At 39.9% G+C, this 24,527-nt stretch overlaps 1 protein-coding gene across 1 annotated transcript in view; it reads right to left on the bottom strand.

The window, feature by feature from the left end:
* Positions 1-24,527, bottom strand: part of LOC147160409 (uncharacterized) — a 66,442-nt gene that overhangs the window by 14,767 nt on the left and 27,148 nt on the right. Inside the window, exons 13-30 of the mRNA XM_086057571.1 lie at positions 23,096-23,848; positions 21,794-22,630; positions 20,588-21,631; positions 18,386-19,144; positions 17,687-18,061; positions 16,808-17,131; positions 15,542-15,835; positions 14,444-15,001; positions 13,037-13,348; positions 11,522-11,827; positions 9,233-9,763; positions 8,544-8,893; positions 7,397-7,532; positions 6,197-7,063; positions 5,999-6,076; positions 3,632-4,534; positions 1,145-2,074; positions 158-991 (exon numbers count right to left, since the gene is read on the bottom strand). Of these exons, the coding sequence (XP_085913697.1) occupies positions 158-991; positions 1,145-2,074; positions 3,632-4,534; positions 5,999-6,076; positions 6,197-7,063; positions 7,397-7,532; positions 8,544-8,893; positions 9,233-9,763; positions 11,522-11,827; positions 13,037-13,348; positions 14,444-15,001; positions 15,542-15,835; positions 16,808-17,131; positions 17,687-18,061; positions 18,386-19,144; positions 20,588-21,631; positions 21,794-22,630; positions 23,096-23,848 (10,191 nt within the window). The remainder of the gene's footprint in view (positions 1-157; positions 992-1,144; positions 2,075-3,631; positions 4,535-5,998; positions 6,077-6,196; positions 7,064-7,396; positions 7,533-8,543; positions 8,894-9,232; positions 9,764-11,521; positions 11,828-13,036; positions 13,349-14,443; positions 15,002-15,541; positions 15,836-16,807; positions 17,132-17,686; positions 18,062-18,385; positions 19,145-20,587; positions 21,632-21,793; positions 22,631-23,095; positions 23,849-24,527) is intronic.

Here is a 24,527-nt window from a genome sequence, read left to right as displayed (position 1 = left end):
CTTTCAGCTCAGAATGTAGTTGTTCCATCTTCTCCTTCTCCAGTGTTAGTCTTTCTTGGTCTACAACAAGGCTGTTCTTCATTAGATTTAACATTGTCTTCTCTTTGTTGATTCTGACTGTAGCCGCATCAACATCTTGTCTGTTCACGTCAAGTTCTTCTTTTTGTTTCACCATGCTTGACAACAGACTACCCAACTGGCTACTTCCACTCAACAGCAGTTTGCTTTTAACTGGTACTTGGTCTCTCACTTGATCAAGGTCTGCAAGCATATTTTTCAAGGTAAGTGATATTTTCTCCATGCCATCTTTGTTGGCTTCCAATTGGAGTGCTTTTTTGTAAATGTTTTTAAGTTTCTTCTCATTAACCTCCTGAAGAGTGGCCTTCTCTGTTTCTAGGGATTGCATGTTAGCCATATAGTGATCTTGCCGCACTTTCAGCTCAGACTGTAGTTGTTCTGTCTTCTTCTTCTCCAGTGTTAGTCTCTCTTGGTCTACATCAAGACTGTTGTTCATTGAATTTAACATTGCCCTCTCATTGTTGATTCTGTCTGTCGCAGCATCAATATCTTGTCTGGTTCTATCAAGTTCTTCTTTTTGTTTCCCCATGCTTGACAACAGACTACCCAACTGGCTACTTCCACTCAACAGCAGTTTGCTTTTAACTGGTACTTGGTCTCTCACTTGATCAAGATCTGCAAGCATCTTTTTCAAAACAAGTGTGATTTTCTGCACATTTTTCTTGTTGGCTTCTAAATCGAGTAATGTTTTATAATTGCCTTTATTTTTCTTCTCATTCACATCCTGGAGAGTTGCCTTCACTGTTTCTAGCGATTGCATGTTAGCCATATGGCGATCTTGCCGCACTTTCAGCTCAGAATCCAGTTGTTCCGTCTTCTCCTTCTCCAGTGTTAGTCTCTTTTGGTCTACAACAAGACTGTTCTTCATTAGATTTAACATTGTCCTTTCTTTGTTGATTCTGACTGTAGCCGCATCAACATCTTGTCTGTTCACGTCAAGTTCTTCTTTTTGTTTCACCATGCTTGACAACAGACTACCCAACTGGCTACTTCCACTCAACAGCAGTTTGCTTTTAACTGGTACTTGGTCTCTCACTTGATCAAGGTCTGCAAGCATATTTTTCAAGGTAAGTGATAATTTCTCCATGCCATCTTTGTTGGCTTCCAATTGGAGTGCATTTTTGTAAATGTTTTCAAGTTTCTTCTCATTCACCTCTTGGAGAGTGGCCTTCACTGTTTCTAGAGATTGCATGTTTGTCATAAAGTGAACTTGCTGCACTTTCAGCTCAGAATGTAGTTGTTCCATCTTCTCCTTCTCCAGTGTTAGTCTATCTTGGTCTACAACAAGACTGTTCTTCATTAGATTTAACATTGTCTTCTCTTTGTTGATTCTGACTGTAGCCGCATCAACATCTTGTATGTTCACGTCAAGTTCTTCTTTTTGTTTCCCCATGCTTGACAACAGACTACCCAACTGGCTACTTCCACTCAACAGCAGTTTGCTTTTAACTGGTACTTGGTCTCTCACTTGATCAAGGTCTGCAATCATATTTTTCAAGGTAAGTGATATTTTCTCCATGCCATCTTTGTTGGCTTCCAATTGGAGTGCTTTTTTGTAAATGTTTTCAAGTTTCTTCTCATTCACCTCCTGAAGAGTGGCCTTCACTGTTTCTAGTGATTGCATGTTAGCCATTAAGTGATCTTGCCCCACTTTCAGCTCAGAATGTAGTTGTTCCATCTTCTCCTTGTCCTTCTCAAATTCTTCTTTTTGTTTCCCCATGCTTGACAACAGACTACCCAACTGGACACTTCCACTCAACAGCAGTTTGCTTTTAACTGGTACTTGGTCTCTCACTTGATCAAGGTCTGCAAGCATCTTCCTCAAAACAAGTGTGATTTTCTGCACACTTTTCTTGTTGGCTTCTGAATCGAGTAATGTTTTATAATTGCTTTTAACTTTCTTCTCATTCACATCCTGGAGAGTGGCCTTCACTGTTTCTAGTGATTGCATGTTAGCCATTAAGTGATCTTGCCGCACTTTCAGCTCAGAATGTAGTTGTTCCATCTTCTCCTTCTCCAGTGTTAGTCTTTCTTGGTCTACAACAAGGCTGTTCTTCATTAGATTTAACATTGTCTTCTCTTTGTTGATTCTGACTGTAGCCGCATCAACATCTTGTCTGTTCACGTCAAGTTCTTCTTTTTGTTTCACCATGCTTGACAACAGACTACCCAACTGGCTACTTCCACTCAACAGCAGTTTGCTTTTAACTGGTACTTGGTCTCTCACTTGATCAAGGTCTGCAAGCATATTTTTCAAGGTAAGTGATATTTTCTCCATGCCATCTTTGTTGGCTTCCAATTGGAGTGCTTTTTTGTAAATGTTTTTAAGTTTCTTCTCATTAACCTCCTGAAGAGTGGCCTTCTCTGTTTCTAGGGATTGCATGTTAGCCATATAGTGATCTTGCCGCACTTTCAGCTCAGACTGTAGTTGTTCTGTCTTCTTCTTCTCCAGTGTTAGTCTCTCTTGGTCTACATCAAGACTGTTGTTCATTGAATTTAACATTGCCCTCTCATTGTTGATTCTGTCTGTCGCAGCATCAATATCTTGTCTGGTTCTATCAAGTTCTTCTTTTTGTTTCCCCATGCTTGACAACAGACTACCCAACTGGCTACTTCCACTCAACAGCAGTTTGCTTTTAACTGGTACTTGGTCTCTCACTTGATCAAGATCTGCAAGCATCTTTTTCAAAACAAGTGTGATTTTCTGCACATTTTTCTTGTTGGCTTCTAAATCGAGTAATGTTTTATAATTGCCTTTATTTTTCTTCTCATTCACATCCTGGAGAGTTGCCTTCACTGTTTCTAGCGATTGCATGTTAGCCATATGGCGATCTTGCCGCACTTTCAGCTCAGAATCCAGTTGTTCCGTCTTCTCCTTCTCCAGTGTTAGTCTCTTTTGGTCTACAACAAGACTGTTCTTCATTAGATTTAACATTGTCCTTTCTTTGTTGATTCTGACTGTAGCCGCATCAACATCTTGTCTGTTCACGTCAAGTTCTTCTTTTTGTTTCACCATGCTTGACAACAGACTACCCAACTGGACACTTCCACTCAACAGCAGTTTGCTTTTAACTGGTACTTGGTCTCTCACTTGATCAAGGTCTGCAAGCATCTTCCTCAAAACAAGTGTGATTTTCTGCACACTTTTCTTGTTGGCTTCTGAATCGAGTAATGTTTTATAATTGCTTTTAACTTTCTTCTCATTCACATCCTGGAGAGTGGCCTTCACTGTTTCTAGAGATTGCATGTTAGTGATAAAGTGATCTCGCTGCACTTTCAGCTCAGAATGTAGTTGTTCCATCTTCTCCTTCTCCAGTGTTAGTCTCTTTTGGTCTACAACAAGACTGTTCTTCATTAGATTTAACATTGTCCTTTCTTTGTTGATTCTGACTGTAGCCGCATCAACATCTTGTCTGTTCACGTCAAGTTCTTCTTTTTGTTTCACCATGCTTGACAACAGACTACCCAACTGGCTACTTCCACTCAACAGCAGTTTGCTTTTAACTGGTACTTGGTCTCTCACTTGATCAAGGTCTGCAAGCATATTTTTCAAGGTAAGTGATAATTTCTCCATGCCATCTTTGTTGGCTTCCAATTGGAGTGCATTTTTGTAAATGTTTTCAAGTTTCTTCTCATTCACCTCTTGGAGAGTGGCCTTCACTGTTTCTAGAGATTGCATGTTTGTCATAAAGTGAACTTGCTGCACTTTCAGCTCAGAATGTAGTTGTTCCATCTTCTCCTTCTCCAGTGTTAGTCTATCTTGGTCTACAACAAGACTGTTCTTCATTAGATTTAACATTGTCTTCTCTTTGTTGATTCTGACTGTAGCCGCATCAACATCTTGTATGTTCACGTCAAGTTCTTCTTTTTGTTTCCCCATGCTTGACAACAGACTACCCAACTGGCTACTTCCACTCAACAGCAGTTTGCTTTTAACTGGTACTTGGTCTCTCACTTGATCAAGGTCTGCAATCATATTTTTCAAGGTAAGTGATATTTTCTCCATGCCATCTTTGTTGGCTTCCAATTGGAGTGCTTTTTTGTAAATGTTTTCAAGTTTCTTCTCATTCACCTCCTGAAGAGTGGCCTTCACTGTTTCTAGTGATTGCATGTTAGCCATTAAGTGATCTTGCCCCACTTTCAGCTCAGAATGTAGTTGTTCCATCTTCTCCTTGTCCTTCTCAAATTCTTCTTTTTGTTTCCCCATGCTTGACAACAGACTACCCAACTGGACACTTCCACTCAACAGCAGTTTGCTTTTAACTGGTACTTGGTCTCTCACTTGATCAAGGTCTGCAAGCATCTTCCTCAAAACAAGTGTGATTTTCTGCACACTTTTCTTGTTGGCTTCTGAATCGAGTAATGTTTTATAATTGCTTTTAACTTTCTTCTCATTCACATCCTGGAGAGTGGCCTTCACTGTTTCTAGTGATTGCATGTTAGCCATTAAGTGATCTTGCCGCACTTTCAGCTCAGAATGTAGTTGTTCCATCTTCTCCTTCTCCAGTGTTAGTCTTTCTTGGTCTACAACAAGGCTGTTCTTCATTAGATTTAACATTGTCTTCTCTTTGTTGATTCTGACTGTAGCCGCATCAACATCTTGTCTGTTCACGTCAAGTTCTTCTTTTTGTTTCACCATGCTTGACAACAGACTACCCAACTGGCTACTTCCACTCAACAGCAGTTTGCTTTTAACTGGTACTTGGTCTCTCACTTGATCAAGGTCTGCAAGCATATTTTTCAAGGTAAGTGATATTTTCTCCATGCCATCTTTGTTGGCTTCCAATTGGAGTGCTTTTTTGTAAATGTTTTTAAGTTTCTTCTCATTAACCTCCTGAAGAGTGGCCTTCTCTGTTTCTAGGGATTGCATGTTAGCCATATAGTGATCTTGCCGCACTTTCAGCTCAGACTGTAGTTGTTCTGTCTTCTTCTTCTCCAGTGTTAGTCTCTCTTGGTCTACATCAAGACTGTTGTTCATTGAATTTAACATTGCCCTTTCATTGTTGATTCTGTCTGTCGCAGCATCAATATCTTGTCTGGTTCTATCAAGTTCTTCTTTTTGTTTCCCCATGCTTGACAACAGACTACCCAACTGGCTACTTCCACTCAACAGCAGTTTGCTTTTAACTGGTACTTGGTCTCTCACTTGATCAAGATCTGCAAGCATCTTTTTCAAAACAAGTGTGATTTTCTGCACATTTTTCTTGTTGGCTTCTAAATCGAGTAATGTTTTATAATTGCCTTTATTTTTCTTCTCATTCACATCCTGGAGAGTTGCCTTCACTGTTTCTAGCGATTGCATGTTAGCCATATGGCGATCTTGCCGCACTTTCAGCTCAGAATCCAGTTGTTCCGTCTTCTCCTTCTCCAGTGTTAGTCTCTTTTGGTCTACAACAAGACTGTTCTTCATTAGATTTAACATTGTCCTTTCTTTGTTGATTCTGACTGTAGCCGCATCAACATCTTGTCTGTTCACGTCAAGTTCTTCTTTTTGTTTCACCATGCTTGACAACAGACTACCCAACTGGCTACTTCCACTCAACAGCAGTTTGCTTTTAACTGGTACTTGGTCTCTCACTTGATCAAGGTCTGCAAGCATCTTCCTCAAAACAAGTGTGATTTTCTGCACACTTTTCTTGTTGGCTTCTGAATCGAGTAATGTTTTATAATTGCTTTTAACTTTCTTCTCATTCACATCCTGGAGAGTGGCCTTCACTGTTTCTAGAGATTGCATGTTAGTGATAAAGTGATCTCGCTGCACTTTCAGCTCAGAATGTAGTTGTTCCATCTTCTCCTTCTCCAGTGTTAGTCTTTCTTGGTCTACAACAAGGCTGTTCTTCATTAGATTTAACATTGTCTTCTCTTTGTTGATTCTGACTGTAGCCGCATCAACATCTTGTCTGTTCACGTCAAGTTCTTCTTTTTGTTTCACCATGCTTGACAACAGACTACCCAACTGGCTACTTCCACTCAACAGCAGTTTGCTTTTAACTGGTACTTGGTCTCTCACTTGATCAAGGTCTGCAAGCATATTTTTCAAGGTAAGTGATATTTTCTCCATGCCATCTTTGTTGGCTTCCAATTGGAGTGCTTTTTTGTAAATGTTTTCAAGTTTCTTCTCATTCACCTCCTGGAGAGTGGCCTTCACTGTTTCTAGAGATTGCATATTAGTCATTAAGTGATCTTGCCGCACTTTCAGCTCAGACTGTAGTTGTTCTGTCTTCTTCTTCTCCAGTGTTAGTCTCTCTTGGTCTACAACAAGACTGTTCTTCATTAGATTTAACATTGCCCTGTCATTGTTGATTCTGCCTGTAGCAGCATCAACATCTTGTCTGTTACTGTCAAGTTCTTCTTTTTGTTTTCCCATGCTTGACAACAGACTACCCAACTGGATACTTCTTTTCAAGAGCAGTTGGCTTTTAAATGGTACTTGGTCGGTAAACTGATCAAGGTCTGCAAGCATATTTTTCAAGGTAAGTGATATTTTTTCCATGCCATCTTTGTTGGCTTCCAATTGGAGTGCTTTTTTGTAAATGTTTTCAAGTTTCTTCTCATTCACCTCCTGAAGAGTGGCCTTCACTGTTTCTAGTGATTGCATGTTAGCCATTAAGTGATCTTGCCCCACTTTCAGCTCAGAATGTAGTTGTTCCATCTTCTCCTTGTCCTTCTCAAATTCTTCTTTTTGTTTCCCCATGCTTGACAACAGACTACCCAACTGGACACTTCCACTCAACAGCAGTTTGCTTTTAACTGGTACTTGGTCTCTCACTTGATCAAGGTCTGCAAGCATATTTTTCAAGGTAAGTGATATTTTCTCCATGCCATCTTTGTTGGCTTCCAATTGGAGTGCTTTTTTGTAAATAATTTCAAGTTTCTTCTCATTCACCTCCTGGAGAGTGGCCTTCACTGTTTCTAGAGATTGCATATTAGTCATTAAGTGATCTTGCCGCACTTTCAGCTCAGACTGTAGTTGTTCTGTCTTCTTCTTCTCCAGTGTTAGTCTCTCTTGGTCTACAACAAGACTGTTCTTCATTAGATTTAACATTGACCTGTCATTGTTGATTCTGCCTGTAGCAGCATCAACATCTTGTCTGTTACTGTCAAGTTCTTCTTTTTGTTTTCCCATGCTTGACAACAGACTACCCAACTGGATACTTCTTTTCAAGAGCAGTTGGCTTTTAAATGGTACTTGGTCGGTAAACTGATCAAGGTCTGCAAGCATATTTTTCAAGGTAAGTGATATTTTTTCCATGCCATCTTTGTTGGCTTCCAATTGGAGTGCTTTTTTGTAAATGTTTTCAAGTTTCTTCTCATTAACCTCCTGAAGAGTGGCCTTCTCTGTTTCTAGGGATTGCATGTTAGCCATATAGTGATCTTGCCGCACTTTCAGCTCAGACTGTAGTTGTTCTGTCTTCTTCTTCTCCAGTGTTAGTCTCTCTTGGTCTACATCAAGACTGTTGTTCATTGAATTTAACATTGCCCTCTCATTGTTGATTCTGTCTGTAGCAGCATCAATATCTTGTCTGGTTCTATCAAGTTCTTCTTTTTGTTTCCCCATGCTTGACAACAGACTACCCAACTGGCTACTTCCACTCAACAGCAGTTTGCTTTTAACTGGTACTTGGTCTCTCACTTGATCAAGGTCTGCAATCATATTTTTCAAGGTAAGTGATATTTTCTCCATGCCATCTTTGTTGGCTTCCAATTGGAGTGCTTTTTTGTAAATGTTTTCAAGTTTCTTCTCATTCACCTCCTGAAGAGTGGCCTTCACTGTTTCTAGTGATTGCATGTTAGCCATTAAGTGATCTTGCCCCACTTTCAGCTCAGAATGTAGTTGTTCCATCTTCTCCTTGTCCTTCTCAAATTCTTCTTTTTGTTTCCCCATGCTTGACAACAGACTACCCAACTGGACACTTCCACTCAACAGCAGTTTGCTTTTAACTGGTACTTGGTCTCTCACTTGATCAAGGTCTGCAAGCATCTTCCTCAAAACAAGTGTGATTTTCTGCACACTTTTCTTGTTGGCTTCTGAATCGAGTAATGTTTTATAATTGCTTTTAACTTTCTTCTCATTCACATCCTGGAGAGTGGCCTTCACTGTTTCTAGTGATTGCATGTTAGCCATTAAGTGATCTTGCCCCACTTTCAGCTCAGAATGTAGTTGTTCCATCTTCTCCTTGTCCTTCTCAAATTCTTCTTTTTGTTTCCCCATGCTTGACAACAGACTACCCAACTGGACACTTCCACTCAACAGCAGTTTGCTTTTAACTGGTACTTGGTCTCTCACTTGATCAAGGTCTGCAAGCATCTTCCTCAAAACAAGTGTGATTTTCTGCACACTTTTCTTGTTGGCTTCTGAATCGAGTAATGTTTTATAATTGCTTTTAACTTTCTTCTCATTCACATCCTGGAGAGTGGCCTTCACTGTTTCTAGTGATTGCATGTTAGCCATTAAGTTATCTTGCCGCACTTTCAGCTCAGAATGTAGTTGTTCCATCTTCTCTTTGTCCTTCTCAAGTTCTTCTTTTGCTTTCACCATGCTTGACAACAGACTACCCAACTGGACACTTCCACTCAACAGCAGTTTGCTTTTAACTGGTACTTGGTCTCTCACTTGATCAAGGTCTGCAAGCATCTTCTTCAAAACAAGTGTGATTTTCTGCACACTTTTCTTGTTGGCTTCTGAATCGATTAATGTTTTATAATTGCCTTTAACTTTCTTCTCATTCACATCCTGGAGAGTGGCCTTCACTGTTTCTAGAGATTGCATGTTAGTCATAAAGTGATCTCGCTGCACTTTCAGCTCAGAATGTAGTTGTTCCATCTTCTCCTTCTCCAGTGTTAGTCTTTCTTGGTCTACAACAAGGCTGTTCTTCATTAGATTTAACATTGTCTTCTCTTTGTTGATTCTGACTGTAGCCGCATCAACATCTTGTCTGTTCACGTCAAGTTCTTCTTTTTGTTTCACCATGCTTGACAACAGACTACCCAACTGGCTACTTCCACTCAACAGCAGTTTGCTTTTAACTGGTACTTGGTCTCTCACTTGATCAAGGTCTGCAAGCATATTTTTCAAGGTAAGTGATATTTTCTCCATGCCATCTTTGTTGGCTTCCAATTGGAGTGCTTTTTTGTAAATGTTTTCAAGTTTCTTCTCATTCACCTCCTGGAGAGTGGCCTTCACTGTTTCTAGAGATTGCATATTAGTCATTAAGTGATCTTGCCGCACTTTCAGCTCAGACTGTAGTTGTTCTGTCTTCTTCTTCTCCAGTGTTAGTCTCTCTTGGTCTACAACAAGACTGTTCTTCATTAGATTTAACATTGCCCTGTCATTGTAGATTCTGCCTGTAGCAGCATCAACATCTTGTCTGTTACTGTCAAGTTCTTCTTTTTGTTTTCCCATGCTTGACAACAGACTACCCAACTGGATACTTCTTTTCAAGAGCAGTTGGCTTTTAAATGGTACTTGGTCGGTAATCTGATCAAGGTCTGCAAGCATATTTTTCAAGGTAAGTGATATTTTTTCCATGCCATCTTTGTTGGCTTCCAATTGGAGTGCTTTTTTGTAAATGTTTTCAAGTTTCTTCTCATTCACCTCTTGGAGAGTGGCCTTCACTGTTTCTAGAGATTGCATGTTTGTCATAAAGTGAACTTGCTGCACTTTCAGCTCAGAATGTAGTTGTTCCATCTTCTCCTTCTCCAGTGTTAGTCTTTCTTGGTCTACAACAAGGCTGTTCTTCATTTGATTTAACATTGTCTTCTCTTTGTTGATTCTGACTGTAGCCGCATCAACATCTTGTCTGTTCACGTCAAGTTCTTCTTTTTGTTTAACCATGCTTGACAACAGACTACCCAACTGGCTACTTCCACTCAACAGCAGTTTGCTTTTAACTGGTACTTGGTCTCTCACTTGATCAAGGTCTGCAAGCATATTTTTCAAGGTAAGTGATATTTTTTCCATGCCATCTTTGTTGGCTTCCAATTGGAGTGCATTTTTGTAAATGTTTTCAAGTTTCTTCTCATTCACCTCTTGGAGAGTGGCCTTCACTGTTTCTAGAGATTGCATGTTTGTCATAAAGTGAACTTGCTGCACTTTCAGCTCAGAATGTAGTTGTTCCATCTTCTCCTTCTCCAGTGTTAGTCTATCTTGGTCTACAACAAGACTGTTCTTCATTAGATTTAACATTGTCTTCTCTTTGTTGATTCTGACTGTAGCCGCATCAACATCTTGTATGTTCAGGTCAAGTTCTTCTTTTTGTTTCCCCATGCTTGACAACAGACTACCCAACTGGCTACTTCCACTCAACAGCAGTTTGCTTTTAACTGGTACTTGGTCTCTCACTTGATCAAGGTCTGCAATCATATTTTTCAAGGTAAGTGATATTTTCTCCATGCCATCTTTGTTGGCTTCCAATTGGAGTGCTTTTTTGTAAATGTTTTCAAGTTTTTTCTCATTCACCTCCTGAAGAGTGGCCTTCACTCTTTCTAGTGATTGCATGTTTGTCATAAAGTGAACTTGCTGCACTTTCAGCTCAGAATGTAGTTGTTCCATCTTCTCCTTCTCCAGTGTTAGTCTATCTTGGTCTACAACAAGACTGTTCTTCATTAGATTTAACATTGTCTTCTCTTTGTTGATTCTGACTGTAGCCGCATCAACATCTTGTATGTTCAGGTCAAGTTCTTCTTTTTGTTTCCCCATGCTTGACAACAGACTACCCAACTGGCTACTTCCACTCAACAGCAGTTTGCTTTTAACTGGTACTTGGTCTCTCACTTGATCAAGGTCTGCAATCATATTTTTCAAGGTAAGTGATATTTTCTCCATGCCATCTTTGTTGGCTTCCAATTGGAGTGCTTTTTTGTAAATGTTTTCAAGTTTTTTCTCATTCACCTCCTGAAGAGTGGCCTTCACTCTTTCTAGTGATTGCATGTTAGCCTTTAAGTGATCTTGACCCACTTTCAGCTCAGAATGTAGTTGTTCCATCTTATCCTTGTCCTTCTCAAATTCTTCTTTTTGTTTCCCCATGCTTGACAACAGACTACCCAACTGGACACTTCCACTCAACAGCAGTTTGCTTTTAACTGGTACTTGGTCTCTCACTTGATCAAGGTCTGCAAGCATCTTCCTCAAAACAAGTGTGATTTTCTGCACACTTTTCTTGTTGGCTTCTGAATCGAGTAATGTTTTATAATTGCCTTTAACTTTCTTCTCATTCACATCCTGGAGAGTGGCCTTCACTGTTTCTAGAGATTGCATGTTAGTCATAAAGTGATCTCGCTGCACTTTCAGCTCAGAATGTAGTTGTTCCATCTTCTCCTTCTCCAGTGTTAGTCTTTCTTGGTCTACAACAAGGCTGTTCTTCATTAGATTTAACATTGTATTCTCTTTGTTGATTCTGACTGTAGCCGCATCAACATCTTGTCTGTTCACGTCAAGTTCTTCTTTTTGTTTCACCATGCTTGACAACAGACTACCCAACTGGCTACTTCCACTCAACAGCAGTTTGCTTTTAACTGGTACTTGGTCTCTCACTTGATCAAGGTCTGCAAGCATATTTTTCAAGGTAAGTGATAATTTCTCCATGCCATCTTTGTTGGCTTCCAATTGGAGTGTTTTTTTGTAAATGTTTTCAAGTTTCTTCTCATTCACCTCTTGGAGAGTGGCCTTCACTGTTTCTAGAGATTGCATGTTTGTCATAAAGTGAACTTGCTGCACTTTCAGCTCAGAATGTAGTTGTTCCATCTTCTCCTTCTCCAGTGTTAGTCTATCTTGGTCTACAACAAGACTGTTCTTCATTAGATTTAACATTGTCTTCTCTTTGTTGATTCTGACTGTAGCCGCATCAACATCTTGTAAGTTCACGTCAAGTTCTTCTTTTTGTTTCCCCATGCTTGACAACAGACTACCCAACTGGCTACTTCCACTCAACAGCAGTTTGCTTTTAACTGGTACTTGGTCTCTCACTTGATCAAGGTCTGCAATCATATTTTTCAAGGTAAGTGATATTTTCTCCATGCCATCTTTGTTGGCTTCCAATTGGAGTGCTTTTTTGTAAATGTTTTCAAGTTTTTTCTCATTCACCTCCTGAAGAGTGGCCTTCACTCTTTCTAGTGATTGCATGTTAGCCTTTAAGTGATCTTGACCCACTTTCAGCTCAGAATGTAGTTGTTCCATCTTCTCCTTGTCCTTCTCAAATTCTTCTTTTTGTTTCCCCATGCTTGACAACAGACTACCCAACTGGACACTTCCACTCAACAGCAGTTTGCTTTTAACTGGTACTTGGTCTCTCACTTGATCAAGGTCTGCAAGCATCTTCCTCAAAACAAGTGTGATTTTCTGCACACTTTTCTTGTTGGCTTCTGAATCGAGTAATGTTTTATAATTGCTTTTAACTTTCTTCTCATTCACATCCTGGAGAGTGGCCTTCACTGTTTCTAGTGATTGCATGTTAGCCATTAAGTTATCTTGCCGCACTTTCAGATCAGAATGTAGTTGTTCCATCTTCTCTTTGTCCTTCTCAAGTTCTTCTTTTGCTTTCACCATGCTTGACAACAGACTACCCAACTGGACACTTCCACTCAACAGCAGTTTGCTTTTAACTGGTACTTGGTCTCTCACTTGATCAAGGTCTGCAAGAATCTTCTTCTTCAAAACAAGTGTGATTTTCTGCACACTTTTCTTGTTGGCTTCTGAATCGATTAATGTTTTATAATTGCCTTTAACTTTCTTCTCATTCACATCCTGGAGAGTGGCCTTCACTGTTTCTAGAGATTGCATGTTAGTCATAAAGTGATCTCGCTGCACTTTCAGCTCAGAATTTAGTTGTTCCATCTTCTCCTTCTCCAGTGTTAGTCTTTCTTGGTCTACAACAAGGCTGTTCTTCATTAGATTTAACATTGTCTTCTCTTTGTTGATTCTGACTGTAGCCGCATCAACATCTTGTCTGTTCACGTCAAGTTCTTCTTTTTGTTTCACCATGCTTGACAACAGACTACCCAACTGGCTACTTCCACTCAACAGCAGTTTGCTTTTAACTGGTACTTGGTCTCTCACTTGATCAAGGTCTGCAAGCATATTTTTCAAGGTAATTGATATTTTCTCCATGCCATCTTTGTTGGCTTCCAATTGGAGTGCTTTTTTGTAAATGTTTTCAAGTTTCTTCTCATTCACCTCCTGGAGAGTGGCCTTCACTGTTTCTAGAGATTGCATATTAGTCATTAAGTGATCTTGCCGCACTTTCAGCTCAGACTGTAGTTGTTCTGTCTTCTTCTTCTCCAGTGTTAGTCTCTCTTGGTCTACAACAAGACTGTTCTTCATTAGATTTAACATTGACCTGTCATTGTTGATTCTGCCTGTAGCAGCATCAACATCTTGTCTGTTCACGTCAAGTTCTTCTTTTTGTTTCCCCATGCTTGACAACAGACTACCCAACTGGACACTTCCACTCAACAGCAGTTTGCTTTTAACTGGTACTTGGTCTCTCACTTGATCAAGGTCTGAAAGCATCTTCTTCAAAACAAGTGTGATTTTCTGCACACTTTTCTTGTTGGCTTCTGAATCGATTAATGTTTTATAATTGCCTTTAACTTTCTTCTCATTCACATCCTGGAGAGTGGCCTTCACTGTTTCTAGAGATTGCATGTTAGTCATAAAGTGATCTCGCTGCACTTTCAGCTCAGAATGTAGTTGTTCCATCTTCTCCTTCTCCAGTGTTAGTCTTTCTTGGTCTACAACAAGGCTGTTCTTCATTAGATTTAACATTGTCTTCTCTTTGTTGATTCTGACTGTAGCCGCATCAACATCTTGTCTGTTCACGTCAAGTTCTTCTTTTTGTTTCACCATGCTTGACAACAGACTACCCAACTGGCTACTTCCACTCAACAGCAGTTTGCTTTTAACTGGTACTTGGTCACTCACTTGATCAAGGTCTGCAAGCATATTTTTCAAGGTAAGTGATATTTTCTCCATGCCATCTTTGTTGGCTTCGAATTGGAGTGCTTTTTTGTAAATGTTTTCAAGTTTCTTCTCATTAACCTCCTGAAGAGTGGCCTTCTCTGTTTCTAGGGATTGCATGTTAGCCATATAGTGATCTTGCCGCAATTTCAGCTCAGACTGTAGTTGTTCTGTCTTCTTCTTCTCCAGTGTTAGTCTCTCTTGGTCTACATCAAGACTGTTGTTCATTGAATTTAACATTGCCCTCTCATTGTTGATTCTGTCTGTAGCAGGATCAATATCTTGTCTGGTTCTATCAAGTTCTTCTTTTTGTTTCCCCATGCTTGACAACAGACTACCCAACTGGCTACTTCCACTCAACAGCAGTTTGCTTTTAACTGGTACTTGGTCTCTCACTTGACCAAGGTCTGCAAGCATATTTTTCAAGGTAAGTGATAATTTCTCCATGCCATCTTTGTTGGCTTCCAATTGGAGTGCTTTTTTGTAAATGTTTTCAAGTTTCTTCTCATTCACCTCTTGGAGAGTGGCCTTCACTGTTTCTAGAGATTGCATGTTTGTCATAAAGTGAACTTGCTGCACTTTCAGCTCAGAATGTAGTTGTTCCATCTTCTCCTTCTCCAGTGTTAGTCTATCTTGGTCTACAACAAGACTGTTCTTCATTAGATTTAACATTGTCTTCTCTTTGTTGATTCTGACTGTAGCCGCATCAACATCTTGTATGTTCACGTCAAGTTCTTCTTTTTGTTTCCCAATGCTTGACAACAGACTACCCAACTGGCTACTTCCACTCAACAGCAGTTTGCTTTTAACTGGTACTTGGTCTCTCACTTGATCAAGGTCTGCAATCATATTTTTCAAGGTAAGTGATATTTTCTCCATGCCATCTTTGTTGGCTTCCAATTGGAGTGCTTTTTTGTAAATGTTTTCAAGTTTCTTCTCATTCACCTCCTGAAGAGTGGCCTTCACTGTTTCTAGTGATTGCATGTTAGCCATTAAGTGATCTTGCCGCACTTTCAGCTCAGAATGTAGTTGTTCCATCTTCTCTTTGTCCTTCTCAAGTTCTTCTTTTTGTTTCACCATGCTTGACAACAGACTACCCAACTGGACACTTCCACTCAACAGCAGTTTGCTTTTAACTGGTACTTGGTCTCTCACTTGATCAAGGTCTGCAAGCATCTTCTTCAAAACAAGTGTGATTTTCTGCACACTTTTCTTGTTGGCTTCTGAATCGATTAATGTTTTATAATTGCCTTTAACTTTCTTCTCATTCACATCCTGGAGAGTGGCCTTCACTGTTTCTAGAGATTGCATGTTAGTCATAAAGTGATCTCGATGCACTTTCAGCTCAGAATGTAGTTGTTCCGTCTTTTCCTTCTCCAGTGTTAGTCTTTCTTGGTCTACAACAAGGCTGTTCTTCATTAGATTTAACATTGTCTTCTCTTTGTTGATTCTGACTGTAGCCGCATCAACATCTTGTCTGTTCACGTCAAGTTCTTCTTTTTGTTTCACCATGCTTGACAACAGACTACCCAACTGGCTACTTCCACTCAACAGCAGTTTGCTTTTAACTGGTACTTGGTCTCTCATTTGATCAAGGTCTGCAAGCATATTTTTCAAGGTAAGTGATATTTTCTCCATGCCATTTTTGTTGGCTTCCAATTGGAGTGCTTTTTTGTAAATGTTTTCAAGTTTCTTCTCATTCACCTCCTGGAGAGTGGCCTTCACTGTTTCTAGAGATTGCATATTAGTCATTAAGTGATCTTGCCGCACTTTCAGCTCAGACTGTAGTTGTTCTGTCTTCTTCTTCTCCAGTGTTAGTCTCTCTTGGTCTACAACAAGACTGTTCTTCATTAGATTTAACATTGCCCTGTCATTGTTGATTCTGCCTGTAGCAGCATCAACATCTTGTCTGTTACTGTCAAGTTCTTCTTTTTGTTTTCCCATGCTTGACAACAGACTACCCAACTGGATACTTCTTTTCAAGAGCAGTTGGCTTTTAAATGGTACTTGGTCGGTATTCTGATAAAGGTCTGCAAGCATATTTTTCAAGGTAAGTGATATTTTCTCCATGCCATCTTTGTTGGCTTCCAATTGGAGTGCTTTTTTGTAAATGTTTTCAAGTTTCTTCTCATTAACCTCCTGAAGAGTGGCCTTCTCTGTTTCTAGGGATTGCATGTTAGCCATATAGTGATCTTGCCGCACTTTCAGCTCAGACTGTAGTTGTTCTGTCTTCTTCTTCTCCAGTGTTAGTCTCTCTTGGTCTACATCAAGACTGTTGTTCATTGAATTTAACATTGCCCTCTCATTGTTGATTCTGTCTGTAGCAGCATCAATATCTTGTCTGGTTCTATCAAGTTCTTCTTTTTGTTTCCCCATGCTTGACAACAGACTACCCAACTGGCTACTTCCACTCAACAGCAGTTTGCTTTTAACTGGTACTTGGTCTCTCACTTGATCAAGATCTGCAAGCATCTTCTTCAAAACAAGTGTGATTTTCTGCACATTTTTCTTGTTGGCTTCTAAATCGAGTAATGTTTTATAATTGCCTTTAACTTTCTTCTCATTCACATCCTGGAGAGTTGCCTTCATTGTTTCTAGCGATTGCATGTTAGCCATATGGCGATCTTGCCGCACTTTCAGCTCAGAATCCAGTTGTTCCGTCTTCTCCTTCTCCAGTGTTAGTCTCTTTTGGTCTACAACAAGACTGTTCTTCATTAGATTTAACATTGTCCTTTCTTTGTTGATTCTGACTGTAGCCGCATCAACATCTTGTCTGTTCACGTCAAGTTCTTCTTTTTGTTTCACCATGCTTGACAACAGACTACCCAACTGGCTACTTCCACTCAACAGCAGTTTGCTTTTAACTGGTACTTGGTCTCTCACTTGATCAAGGTCTGCAAGCATATTTTTCAAGGTAAGTGATATTTTCTCCATGCCATCTTTGTTGGCTTCCAATTGGAGTGCTTTTTTGTAAATGTTTTCAAGTTTCTTCTCATTAACCTCCTGAAGAGTGGCCTTCTCTGTTTTTAGGGATTGCATGTTAGCCATATGGCGATCTTTCTGCACTTTCAGCTCAGAATCCAGTTGTTCCGTCTTCTCCTTCTCCAGTGTTAGTCTTTCTTGGTCTACAACAAGACTGTTCTTCATTAGATTTAACATTGTCTTCTCATTGTTGATTCTGTCTGTAGCAGCATCAATATCTTGTCTGGTTCTATCAAGTTCTTCTTTTTGTTTCACCATGCTTGACAACAGACTACCCAACTGGACACTTCCACTCAACAGCAGTTTGCTTTTAACTGGTAATTGGTCTCTCACTTGATCAAGGTCTGCAAGCATCTTCTTCAAAACAAGTGTGATTTTCTGCACACTTTTCTTGTTGGCTTCTGAATCGAGGAATGTTTTATAATTGCCTTTAACTTTCTTCTCATTCACATCCTGGAGAGTGGCCTTTACTGTTTCTAGAGATTGCATGTTAGTCATAAAGTGATCTCGCTGCACTTTCAGCTCAGAATGTAGTTGTTCCATCTTCTCCTTCTCCAGTGTTAGTCTTTCTTGGTCTACAACAAGGCTGTTCTTCATTAGATTTAACATTGTCTTCTCTTTGCTGATTCTGACTGTAGCCGCATCAACATCTTGTCTGTTCACGTCAAGTTCTTCTTTTTGTTTCACCATGCTTGACAACAGACTACCCAACTTGCTACTTCCACTCAACAGCAGTTTGCTTTTAACTGGTACTTGGTCTCTCACTTGATCAAGGTCTGCAAGCATATTTTTCAAGGTAAGTGATATTTTCTCCATGCCATCTTTGTTGGCTTCCAATTGGAGTGCTTTTTTGTAAATGTTTTCAAGTTTCTTCTCATTAACCTCCTGAAGAGTGGCCTTCTCTGTTTTTAGGGATTGCATGTTAGCCATATAGTGATCTTGCCGCACTTTCAGCTCAGACTGTAGTTGTTCTGTCTTCTTCTTCTCCAGTGTTAGTCTCTCTTGGTCTACATCAAGACTGTTGTTCATTGAATTTAACATTGCCCTCTCATTGTTGATTCTGTCTGTAGCAGCATCAATATCTTGTCTGGTTCTATCAAGTTCTTCTTTTTGTTTCCCCATGCTTGACAACAGACTACCCAACTGGCTACTTCCACTCAACAGCAGTTTGCTTTTAACTGGTACTTGGTCTCTCACTTGATCAAGGTCTGCAAGCATATTTTTCAAGGTAAGTGATAATTTCTCCATGCCATCTTTGTTGGCTTCCAATTGGAGTGCATTTTTGTAAATGTTTTCAAGTTTCTTCTCATTCACCTCTTGAAGAGTGGCCTTCACTGTTTCTAGAGATTGCATGTTTGTCATAAAGTGAACTTGCTGCACTTTCAGCTCAGAATGTAGTTGTTCCATCTTCTCCTTCTCCAGTGTTAGTCTATCTTGGTCTACAACAAGACTGTTCTTCATTAGATTTAACATTGTCTTCTCTTTGTTGATTCTGACTGTAGCCGCATCAACATCTTGTATGTTCACGTCAAGTTCTTCTTTTTGTTTCCCCATGCTTGACAACAGACTACCCAACTGGCTACTTCCACTCAACAGCAGTTTGCTTTTAACTGGTACTTGGTCTCTCACTTGATCAAGGTCTGCAATCATATTTTTCAAGGTAAGTGATATTTTCTCCATGCCATCTTTGTTGGCTTCCAATTGGAGTGCTTTTTTGTAAATGTTTTCAAGTTTCTTCTCATTCACCTCCTGAAGAGTGGCCTTCACTGTTTCTAGTGATTGCATGTTAGCCATTAAGTGATCTTGCCCCACTTTCAGCTCAGAATGTAGTTGTTCCATCTTCTCCTTGTCCTTCTCAAATTCTTCTTTTTGTTTCCCCATGCTTGACAACAGACTACCCAACTGGACACTTCCACTCAACAGCAGTTTGCTTTTAACTGGTACTTGGTCTCTCACTTGATCAAGGTCTGCAAGCATCTTCCTCAAAACAAGTGTGATTTTCTGCACACTTTTCTTGTTGGCTTCTGAATCGAGTAATGTTTTATAATTGCTTTTAACTTTCTTCTCATTCACATCCTGGAGAGTGGCCTTCACTGTTTCTAGTGATTGCATGTTAGCCATTAAGTGATCTTGCCGCACTTTCAGCTCAGAATGTAGTTGTTCCATCTTCTCCTTCTCCAGTGTTAGTCTTTCTTGGTCTACAACAAGGCTGTTCTTCATTAGATTTAACATTGTCTTCTCTTTGTTGATTCTGACTGTAGCCGCATCAACATCTTGTCTGTTCACGTCAAGTTCTTCTTTTTGTTTCACCATGCTTGACAACAGACTACCCAACTGGCTACTTCCACTCAACAGCAGTTTGCTTTTAACTGGTACTTGGTCTCTCACTTGATCAAGGTCTGCAAGCATATTTTTCAAGGTAAGTGATATTTTCTCCATGCCATCTTTGTTGGCTTCCAATTGGAGTGCTTTTTTGTAAATGTTTTTAAGTTTCTTCTCATTAACCTCCTGAAGAGTGGCCTTCTCTGTTTCTAGGGATTGCATGTTAGCCATATAGTGATCTTGCCGCACTTTCAGCTCAGACTGTAGTTGTTCTGTCTTCTTCTTCTCCAGTGTTAGTCTCTCTTGGTCTACATCAAGACTGTTGTTCATTGAATTTAACATTGCCCTCTCATTGTTGATTCTGTCTGTCGCAGCATCAATATCTTGTCTGGTTCTATCAAGTTCTTCTTTTTGTTTCCCCATGCTTGACAACAGACTACCCAACTGGCTACTTCCACTCAACAGCAGTTTGCTTTTAACTGGTACTTGGTCTCTCACTTGATCAAGATCTGCAAGCATCTTTTTCAAAACAAGTGTGATTTTCTGCACATTTTTCTTGTTGGCTTCTAAATCGAGTAATGTTTTATAATTGCCTTTATTTTTCTTCTCATTCACATCCTGGAGAGTTGCCTTCACTGTTTCTAGCGATTGCATGTTAGCCATATGGCGATCTTGCCGCACTTTCAGCTCAGAATCCAGTTGTTCCGTCTTCTCCTTCTCCAGTGTTAGTCTCTTTTGGTCTACAACAAGACTGTTCTTCATTAGATTTAACATTGTCCTTTCTTTGTTGATTCTGACTGTAGCCGCATCAACATCTTGTCTGTTCACGTCAAGTTCTTCTTTTTGTTTCACCATGCTTGACAACAGACTACCCAACTGGACACTTCCACTCAACAGCAGTTTGCTTTTAACTGGTACTTGGTCTCTCACTTGATCAAGGTCTGCAAGCATCTTCCTCAAAACAAGTGTGATTTTCTGCACACTTTTCTTGTTGGCTTCTGAATCGAGTAATGTTTTATAATTGCTTTTAACTTTCTTCTCATTCACATCCTGGAGAGTGGCCTTCACTGTTTCTAGAGATTGCATGTTAGTGATAAAGTGATCTCGCTGCACTTTCAGCTCAGAATGTAGTTGTTCCATCTTCTCCTTCTCCAGTGTTAGTCTCTTTTGGTCTACAACAAGACTGTTCTTCATTAGATTTAACATTGTCCTTTCTTTGTTGATTCTGACTGTAGCCGCATCAACATCTTGTCTGTTCACGTCAAGTTCTTCTTTTTGTTTCACCATGCTTGACAACAGACTACCCAACTGGCTACTTCCACTCAACAGCAGTTTGCTTTTAACTGGTACTTGGTCTCTCACTTGATCAAGGTCTGCAAGCATATTTTTCAAGGTAAGTGATAATTTCTCCATGCCATCTTTGTTGGCTTCCAATTGGAGTGCATTTTTGTAAATGTTTTCAAGTTTCTTCTCATTCACCTCTTGGAGAGTGGCCTTCACTGTTTCTAGAGATTGCATGTTTGTCATAAAGTGAACTTGCTGCACTTTCAGCTCAGAATGTAGTTGTTCCATCTTCTCCTTCTCCAGTGTTAGTCTATCTTGGTCTACAACAAGACTGTTCTTCATTAGATTTAACATTGTCTTCTCTTTGTTGATTCTGACTGTAGCCGCATCAACATCTTGTATGTTCACGTCAAGTTCTTCTTTTTGTTTCCCCATGCTTGACAACAGACTACCCAACTGGCTACTTCCACTCAACAGCAGTTTGCTTTTAACTGGTACTTGGTCTCTCACTTGATCAAGGTCTGCAATCATATTTTTCAAGGTAAGTGATATTTTCTCCATGCCATCTTTGTTGGCTTCCAATTGGAGTGCTTTTTTGTAAATGTTTTCAAGTTTCTTCTCATTCACCTCCTGAAGAGTGGCCTTCACTGTTTCTAGTGATTGCATGTTAGCCATTAAGTGATCTTGCCCCACTTTCAGCTCAGAATGTAGTTGTTCCATCTTCTCCTTGTCCTTCTCAAATTCTTCTTTTTGTTTCCCCATGCTTGACAACAGACTACCCAACTGGACACTTCCACTCAACAGCAGTTTGCTTTTAACTGGTACTTGGTCTCTCACTTGATCAAGGTCTGCAAGCATCTTCCTCAAAACAAGTGTGATTTTCTGCACACTTTTCTTGTTGGCTTCTGAATCGAGTAATGTTTTATAATTGCTTTTAACTTTCTTCTCATTCACATCCTGGAGAGTGGCCTTCACTGTTTCTAGTGATTGCATGTTAGCCATTAAGTGATCTTGCCGCACTTTCAGCTCAGAATGTAGTTGTTCCATCTTCTCCTTCTCCAGTGTTAGTCTTTCTTGGTCTACAACAAGGCTGTTCTTCATTAGATTTAACATTGTCTTCTCTTTGTTGATTCTGACTGTAGCCGCATCAACATCTTGTCTGTTCACGTCAAGTTCTTCTTTTTGTTTCACCATGCTTGACAACAGACTACCCAACTGGCTACTTCCACTCAACAGCAGTTTGCTTTTAACTGGTACTTGGTCTCTCACTTGATCAAGGTCTGCAAGCATATTTTTCAAGGTAAGTGATATTTTCTCCATGCCATCTTTGTTGGCTTCCAATTGGAGTGCTTTTTTGTAAATGTTTTTAAGTTTCTTCTCATTAACCTCCTGAAGAGTGGCCTTCTCTGTTTCTAGGGATTGCATGTTAGCCATATAGTGATCTTGCCGCACTTTCAGCTCAGACTGTAGTTGTTCTGTCTTCTTCTTCTCCAGTGTTAGTCTCTCTTGGTCTACATCAAGACTGTTGTTCATTGAATTTAACATTGCCCTCTCATTGTTGATTCTGTCTGTCGCAGCATCAATATCTTGTCTGGTTCTATCAAGTTCTTCTTTTTGTTTCCCCATGCTTGACAACAGACTACCCAACTGGCTACTTCCACTCAACAGCAGTTTGCTTTTAACTGGTACTTGGTCTCTCACTTGATCAAGATCTGCAAGCATCTTTTTCAAAACAAGTGTGATTTTCTGCACATTTTTCTTGTTGGCTTCTAAATCGAGTAATGTTTTATAATTGCCTTTATTTTTCTTCTCATTCACATCCTGGAGAGTTGCCTTCACTGTTTCTAGCGATTGCATGTTAGCCATATGGCGATCTTGCCGCACTTTCAGCTCAGAATCCAGTTGTTCCGTCTTCTCCTTCTCCAGTGTTAGTCTCTTTTGGTCTACAACAAGACTGTTCTTCATTAGATTTAACATTGTCCTTTCTTTGTTGATTCTGACTGTAGCCGCATCAACATCTTGTCTGTTCACGTCAAGTTCTTCTTTTTGTTTCACCATGCTTGACAACAGACTACCCAACTGGCTACTTCCACTCAACAGCAGTTTGCTTTTAACTGGTACTTGGTCTCTCACTTGATCAAGGTCTGCAAGCATCTTCCTCAAAACAAGTGTGATTTTCTGCACACTTTTCTTGTTGGCTTCTGAATCGAGTAATGTTTTATAATTGCTTTTAACTTTCTTCTCATTCACATCCTGGAGAGTGGCCTTCACTGTTTCTAGAGATTGCATGTTAGTGATAAAGTGATCTCGCTGCACTTTCAGCTCAGAATGTAGTTGTTCCATCTTCTCCTTCTCCAGTGTTAGTCTTTCTTGGTCTACAACAAGGCTGTTCTTCATTAGATTTAACATTGTCTTCTCTTTGTTGATTCTGACTGTAGCCGCATCAACATCTTGTCTGTTCACGTCAAGTTCTTCTTTTTGTTTCACCATGCTTGACAACAGACTACCCAACTGGCTACTTCCACTCAACAGCAGTTTGCTTTTAACTGGTACTTGGTCTCTCACTTGATCAAGGTCTGCAAGCATATTTTTCAAGGTAAGTGATATTTTCTCCATGCCATCTTTGTTGGCTTCCAATTGGAGTGCTTTTTTGTAAATGTTTTCAAGTTTCTTCTCATTCACCTCCTGGAGAGTGGCCTTCACTGTTTCTAGAGATTGCATATTAGTCATTAAGTGATCTTGCCGCACTTTCAGCTCAGACTGTAGTTGTTCTGTCTTCTTCTTCTCCAGTGTTAGTCTCTCTTGGTCTACAACAAGACTGTTCTTCATTAGATTTAACATTGCCCTGTCATTGTTGATTCTGCCTGTAGCAGCATCAACATCTTGTCTGTTACTGTCAAGTTCTTCTTTTTGTTTTCCCATGCTTGACAACAGACTACCCAACTGGATACTTCTTTTCAAGAGCAGTTGGCTTTTAAATGGTACTTGGTCGGTAAACTGATCAAGGTCTGCAAGCATATTTTTCAAGGTAAGTGATATTTTTTCCATGCCATCTTTGTTGGCTTCCAATTGGAGTGCTTTTTTGTAAATGTTTTCAAGTTTCTTCTCATTCACCTCCTGAAGAGTGGCCTTCACTGTTTCTAGTGATTGCATGTTAGCCATTAAGTGATCTTGCCCCACTTTCAGCTCAGAATGTAGTTGTTCCATCTTCTCCTTGTCCTTCTCAAATTCTTCTTTTTGTTTCCCCATGCTTGACAACAGACTACCCAACTGGACACTTCCACTCAACAGCAGTTTGCTTTTAACTGGTACTTGGTCTCTCACTTGATCAAGGTCTGCAAGCATATTTTTCAAGGTAAGTGATATTTTCTCCATGCCATCTTTGTTGGCTTCCAATTGGAGTGCTTTTTTGTAAATAATTTCAAGTTTCTTCTCATTCACCTCCTGGAGAGTGGCCTTCACTGTTTCTAGAGATTGCATATTAGTCATTAAGTGATCTTGCCGCACTTTCAGCTCAGACTGTAGTTGTTCTGTCTTCTTCTTCTCCAGTGTTAGTCTCTCTTGGTCTACAACAAGACTGTTCTTCATTAGATTTAACATTGACCTGTCATTGTTGATTCTGCCTGTAGCAGCATCAACATCTTGTCTGTTACTGTCAAGTTCTTCTTTTTGTTTTCCCATGCTTGACAACAGACTACCCAACTGGATACTTCTTTTCAAGAGCAGTTGGCTTTTAAATGGTACTTGGTCGGTAAACTGATCAAGGTCTGCAAGCATATTTTTCAAGGTAAGTGATATTTTTTCCATGCCATCTTTGTTGGCTTCCAATTGGAGTGCTTTTTTGTAAATGTTTTCAAGTTTCTTCTCATTAACCTCCTGAAGAGTGGCCTTCTCTGTTTCTAGGGAT

The sequence above is a fragment of the Leptonotus elevatus genome, chromosome 16 (assembly GCF_054856555.1).
Source record: "Leptonotus elevatus isolate MCC_2025b chromosome 16, RoL_Lele_1.0, whole genome shotgun sequence".
NCBI classification, from domain to species: Eukaryota; Metazoa; Chordata; class Actinopteri; order Syngnathiformes; family Syngnathidae; genus Leptonotus; species Leptonotus elevatus.
Note: the sequence above shows the minus strand (reverse complement) of the source record. Positions and strands in the feature narration are given on the sequence as shown.